This window comes from Athene cunicularia, assembly GCF_003259725.1.
Source record: "Athene cunicularia isolate RWA chromosome 8 unlocalized genomic scaffold, athCun1 chr8_part1, whole genome shotgun sequence".
Classification (NCBI taxonomy): domain Eukaryota; kingdom Metazoa; phylum Chordata; class Aves; order Strigiformes; family Strigidae; genus Athene; species Athene cunicularia.
In genome coordinates, this window is record NW_020799109.1 from 20,939,276 (window position 1) to 20,945,366 (window position 6,091).

At 38.2% G+C, this 6,091-nt stretch overlaps 1 protein-coding gene across 1 annotated transcript in view; it reads left to right on the forward strand.

Annotated features, from left to right (window-relative positions):
- Positions 1-4,539, forward strand: part of PALMD (palmdelphin) — a 28,125-nt gene extending 23,586 nt beyond the window's left edge. Inside the window, exon 8 of the mRNA XM_026854412.1 lies at positions 4,077-4,539. Coding sequence (XP_026710213.1) covers positions 4,077-4,120 — 44 coding nt within the window. The 3' untranslated portion in view covers positions 4,121-4,539. The remainder of the gene's footprint in view (positions 1-4,076) is intronic.
- Positions 4,540-6,091: the final 1,552 nt, after the last annotated feature.

Here is a 6,091-nt window from a genome sequence, read left to right on the forward strand (position 1 = left end):
TAATTTCTTTGCTCTTGTTTTTTAACAAATGCCAATCTGCATTTTGGTACTGTTGAATTATTTCATCTTTAGCAATGCACTAGTTACCATATCAAAATTTGGAAAATATACTATCCCAGAAAAGCCATTTCTGTAACCTTTAAAGTGATTCTCTTTCAACTGACAATTAAAAGTTCCATTAATACTACTTCAGTTAGCAGAATTAGTTTTTTAGGTAACTAACAGCATTGCTTCTTAACACTCTCTCCTCACTGGAATGCTTTTGTTCCTATATGCATTCTAACTACTTCCTAGATAATAGAAATTGCTCCTTAAATCAGAAAGGCTGTTTAATAACCAGCTTTACTTTGCACTTTTCTGGAATCAGCATTGCCAACCTTGCCTTGACAGTGTCTATGGGAGTTTTAACATTTGTTTGTTAACCTAAGTTAGATATTTTAATAGCCTCTGAAAGACAACGGAACAGTTTTCATCACTACCTGTGGTTAGTCCATAGAGTCCACAGTGTTATTTTTTTAAACACTTTTTATATTCAACTAATACTCAAGGTGTCTATTTCTTACAATAGAGTTTTATTATAAAAGATTGAAAGAACAACAGCAAGATCTTCCAGAAACACAAAAAGCTCTTTATGATTATGTTGCACTTCAATGCATACAATTAAACTGCATTTAAGTATATTTACAGAGCAGCATATTTCAGACAATAGCCACATTCCACTTCAAGGAAAGAACACTGTGCTTGAATTATAGGAAAATCAGGGGTCCTGGTGCAACACTCTCCCTGCTCCCCTTCCAGACTATATTCTGAATAATTTTTCAATTTGGCAGCAAAAGTGTAAGTTTGGGCCCTGCCTAAAGCTGCACTGACAGCTCAGAATTTCTTTACAATACAGGTAAAGCCAGGAGAGAGTGTGATCACCGGATCACATACAGAGTTTCAAGTATTTTTGCATCAGTACGCTGACTGGGAAGAGCTGTTTAGTAAGTAACGCTCTCAGTTTACAGGGGTATCAACCTCGAGCAGTCATGCACACAACAGCCTGAAATATTCCAGGAGAGCTGCCCAGCCTTTCTGGTCAGTGAGGCCATTGCACTTTTCTATGACTTGAGAGGACCTTTGCTTCTCTCTAGCACCAATCCTGCCATGTGTGCACTTCCCTGCATCCTCCAGGACCAAAGGCTGCTGCCAACAACTCTTACACCAGCAACTGAAAGCAGAATAGCTGGTACCGCCAAGATAAACCACTCGAGCAACTGCTCCAGCCAATTATATTTTGGGGAGAGCCCCTTAATTCCACCATCATGTATGTACAGGCATATAATAGAGAAGCAACACTCACCTACCCATGCACCAGCTGGTTGCTACTGAAACAATTCACTCAATCCTGCAGCCCACTGCATGGGTGCTCCTGAACAGATTCAGTCAACAAGGTTTCCAAGAAGTAACTATAAACTGGCAGTACCATTCAGGTGGGCCCTATACAGGCCATGAGATCTTAGCTGAGCACCTCTATCTATAATAATCTTTGCTTATTTTTGCCTCTTGAAAGAAGCATCTGACACTCTCTGAACAATTTGGGTTCTTCTCTCTTTTGAGATTAGTGGAAGATAAAGACTGACTTTCATGGAAAAGGGATAAGTAAATCAAGCAAACACAGCTTAACAGACATTCTCAAATATATTTGGTCTTAACCATTTACTTACGAGTATTCTACCAAGGAGAAAATAGCCAATTAGAAAAAACTGGTCCCAATTAAATTGAAAGAAGTTTGGCAATTGCCTCAAAAGTGCACCCCAGTAGTCAGCACTGTCTCCAAGTGTCTTAACTGCCTAGTGGATTTTGGAACTAAGCCATATTCCTCTTTACCCCTCCACCTATTTATTGCCACTCTGAGATATTTTGCGTTTTGATCAGTGAGAAAAGCCAGGAAGTGACTCAATTTTTCCCAAGCAGTCCTGTAATCCTATTGTGACTTCTAAAAAGGAAACAAACCCAGGAAAGCCTCTTAAATCTAGAACAATGTATTACACAGAGCTGTTTCCTAGGGAAACAAATTGTTTTCAAAGCAGCCACTGATGGCTGGCCTAGCAGGTTCACCTTAAACATCACCAATTAAAGAGGGGAGTCAAAATTATTTTTAGTACTTCATCGTTAATTACTAAAACAACAAACCATACAACAGAAAAAAATAATCCTTTCCAAAATGAAAGCTTTTGGAGGCAATTGCAGCACTTGAACATTGAACAGGCACCAAGGACTCTCTGAAAGAGAATGGAAAGCAAGGAAGCACAGTCCCTTATGTAACAATCTTGCTTTGTGAAAGAAATGAACCTTCAGAGCAAGTTACTAAGAAAGTTAGTGATGGCCAAGGACAACTAGGAGGTAGAGGAACTGTTTGTTTCATGTTCCAATCTGTATAGAGAAATATCTTAGAGAAATACCTTAAATTAGGAGTTTTAATATGCCCCCAAACTGACAGAAGTATAGGACATACCTCTTTACATATGGGAGCAATTTTCCTTTCCCCATGAGCTTGGTGGGCAACCAGTATCTTAAAGTATGTGCCCTCAGAAAAACCCCACGAAGATGACAATGTTATAATTAGGACACCAGTGTTTTGCAGTATTAGAGCTTATTTTTCTTTAAATTTTAGTCAATTCCTGTACAAATGTTTTGAAGATTTAATACTCATTAGGGAAATTAAAAGTCCTTGGAGAGGAACAAAGGCTAAACATAGTTGAATGAATAAGGAAAGGAAAAACTGAAGCTGGATAGGCAGTAACACCTGACAGTGTGGAACAGGCTCTCATAGGACATGAAAGTCCAAGGCTTTTAGCAGTCCAGATAAGCTGATCTTTTTCCTTACCACTGAAAGCTGTGCAACCTTCAAAAAACACAATTGAGACTTAGCGCCATTTGTGCTGAAGAAAGTAACATACAAAAAACCCATTTAAACATAGAAAGATTCATATATGCTATCTGTTTCTGTAATGCATAGAGCAAGACAAAAATGGACTGTTTGCTATAAGGGAAGTCTCAGACTGTTTGTTCTCTCAAACCACAATCAGGACTTGAATCCTTCAGAATTCCTTGGTCTGCAAACAGTACACAGGGTCTTTCTAAGAGCTAAGCTTAACATCAGTACCCCTATGGATATTAAGTTACACTCAGATGCTTCTCTGATATGCAGCAACTTCAGCATTCAAAACATAACTTGAGTTGGACATTTGCTGACACATACAGATCAAGTAAACAGCTGCTTTGACTCCCTGTCTCTCAGGAGAGACACATATACAGGATGAAGGAACGAGACGTGCTATTTTGGGTGACTCTTCAAACTAACAGGGCAGAGGGCTGGAGGTTATTCCTGTTGCATTCTCAGATCCACTACATGGTGGGGAGAGGCTCTTACATATCAAACGACAGCATTATATTGCTGTTCTAAAAATAACCTTAACATTTAATCATCTGCCTGGCACTGTCACTTTCAAACTAACCCACATTATACCCCGTTACAGACAAAAGCCATACTGATGTTTAGAGAGATATTAAATTACTCCATAAAACTTAAATCAGGAAGATGACTAACTCCCACTCTGACTCACTACACCAGGAAGAAAGTTTTCTGTGAACAGCAACACAGGAGAGAAAAAAAAAAAAAAAAAAAAAAAAGGCTTCCAAAGAGTTACAGCTCCCACTGAGGAGTTTAAACTAAACTAAACTAAAGAGCTTGTTTATTCATGCATCCTTTCAATCTGTCAGCATCTAGTCAAGGACAATACCATCTGCCTGCCTTAGTGAAGGTTAACAGAAACAAAACAGTTAGAAAAGAGCTGTGCTAATTTTCAAATACTTGTTATAAAGAAATTTCTTAATATACTTGCTTTATTGCAAAATTACCAGAACTAATGCCTTCTACTGATTTCTTTCTATAAACACCAAAACAATGCTTATTCTGCTGGATTAATCACTGGAGGTATGTGTACTCTTAATTTTTCTAAATAAGGAGATTTAGCACCAGAAACAGAAAGTTAGTCTTAAAATGCAATGGTTTTTTTGTTTTCTTTTTTCAGCTCTGAGGATGAGAATGGCAAAGCTGGGGAAAAAGGTGATTTAATGGCTGTAATGACATGGAAGTAAAATTTACTACTCAAAGCAGAATGAAGCTAAGAGTAGTTTCTTCAATACACCTGGATCATAATGCTTGTTTTGTTCCTATTTTATGCATCTGGGTTATCTTGCCCTCTGCATAATCCAATGGATTTTAACAGACTTTTAGATTTGACCAACTGCCACATACACACAAATTACATCCTGGATTTTGCTGAAAGTAGTGTTACCCATGTTCATAGTTACAATGTATATCCAAGTATGAAGACACAATCAGGAATACAGTTACTATATACACAGAACAGATAAACATCAATCTCCACAGAACTTCACAGGACATCATTTCACTTCAAAGTGTGACAATCTACCCGGTTTTGATTGAAAATGCTATCCCAGCATTTCTTTGGTAAAAGCATGGGTTAATAACTAAAAATGAGAGATAGATGTAGAAAGAAATGTAAATATAAAAGCTGGTTTCCAAGCATACCACCTTGGCCAAAATTTAAAGCATTCCTTTTTAAGTGACAGCAAAACAAACCAAAAATAGTCAGGTCAGCATTTAAATACTTAGCCACCTCCTAAGGCTCCACAGTCCACCCATCCTTCTATTTTATGTATGACAGTATAGCCATGCTCAGACACTGCTCCCTTCCCCAGGCCATGTACGTGCTGCCCACCCACCATCTCACAGATCCATCCTGTGTGTAACACTATGAACATCCTCCCAAGCACAGTTTCACCTCCTAGCTTGCTCAGAAAGCCCTGCTTTTCCAGGAAAGTGGTTGCCAGACAAGCAGTGCCTATCCATCAAAGAAGGAAAAAAAAAAAAAAAATTACTGCTTAGTTTGCAAGTTGCAGCTAACTGGGGAGCTAAAATCAGTGCAAGCCTCCCATTAGAAACACTGAGTTGCTAATGGCTTGTGCTGCAGCTGCAACAGGTCAGCCACTTCTGGGCACAGCTCCCCATTAAGGTACAGGGCTCCCACCAAGGAACTGTTTGTCAGTTGTTGGGTTTTTTTTCCACATGAGGGAGGAGCCAAGGATCTTTAAAGCAGCCACAAGGTAAAATTGCACTAAAAAAAAAAAATCACAAGAAAGTCGAATTTTTCTAGTACTTAGTTCTTGGGGAAGGGGTAAAAGTGCCTCATAGCACTACATCTTTACATACAAATTAGTATGATAGCTTTATTTAGTCTTAGTCTGGTTTGAATCACTAAAGACATAAAGCTCAGGTTGTGTTATTCTAGTATAGCTGACTCAAATTATGCACCAGCAAAAAACAACCATAAGTTTTTTGCTGATCTTCCTCGTTTAAAAGCAGGAAACCAAAGCTACTACCTCATACTGAGGCAGGATGGTAGTAATCAGCTGACTTGTAGCCTCTAAACATTTGGCGGTTCCCAGTCTGAAGCAGGTAATAATCTCAAATTTTAGGACTTGTCAGAGATGGCTACCTGGAAAATGGACAAATAAATTTAACTCTATTACATTTTATGTCTATCCTGTTTCTTTTTTACCTTATGTTTCGTCTGTTATTCACCGGTTCTGAGAGCATTTTTTTTTTTTTTTTTTTTTTTTTTTTTTTTTTAAATCTTCTGAAAAGGTTCTTAACAGAATACACCAAGAAGGGAGAGAGTAGGAGAGTAACATGAAGTAGTCAGGAGGTTTTTCTAGCAATGTCAGATGGCTATGGACACTCACACCCTGCCTTCCCCAATGATCTGTGCTATTAAATTTAAATGATCTGGAAAGGGGAGCAAAACCAGTGCTGCCAATGTAATAGTACACAAAATAGTTTAAAAGAAAGGAGACTGAAGACAGACTTCACAATAGTAAATGTGTAGTAAGTCTACAGATGACTTCACTACCAACACATGAAAAATAGTGTAAGAAATAGAAATAACTCTGACCATATACAGTACAAGTAGCAGCTGGGTGTTAAAAACCTCTTGGCTAGGAAGCAAAATACCTTGGCATT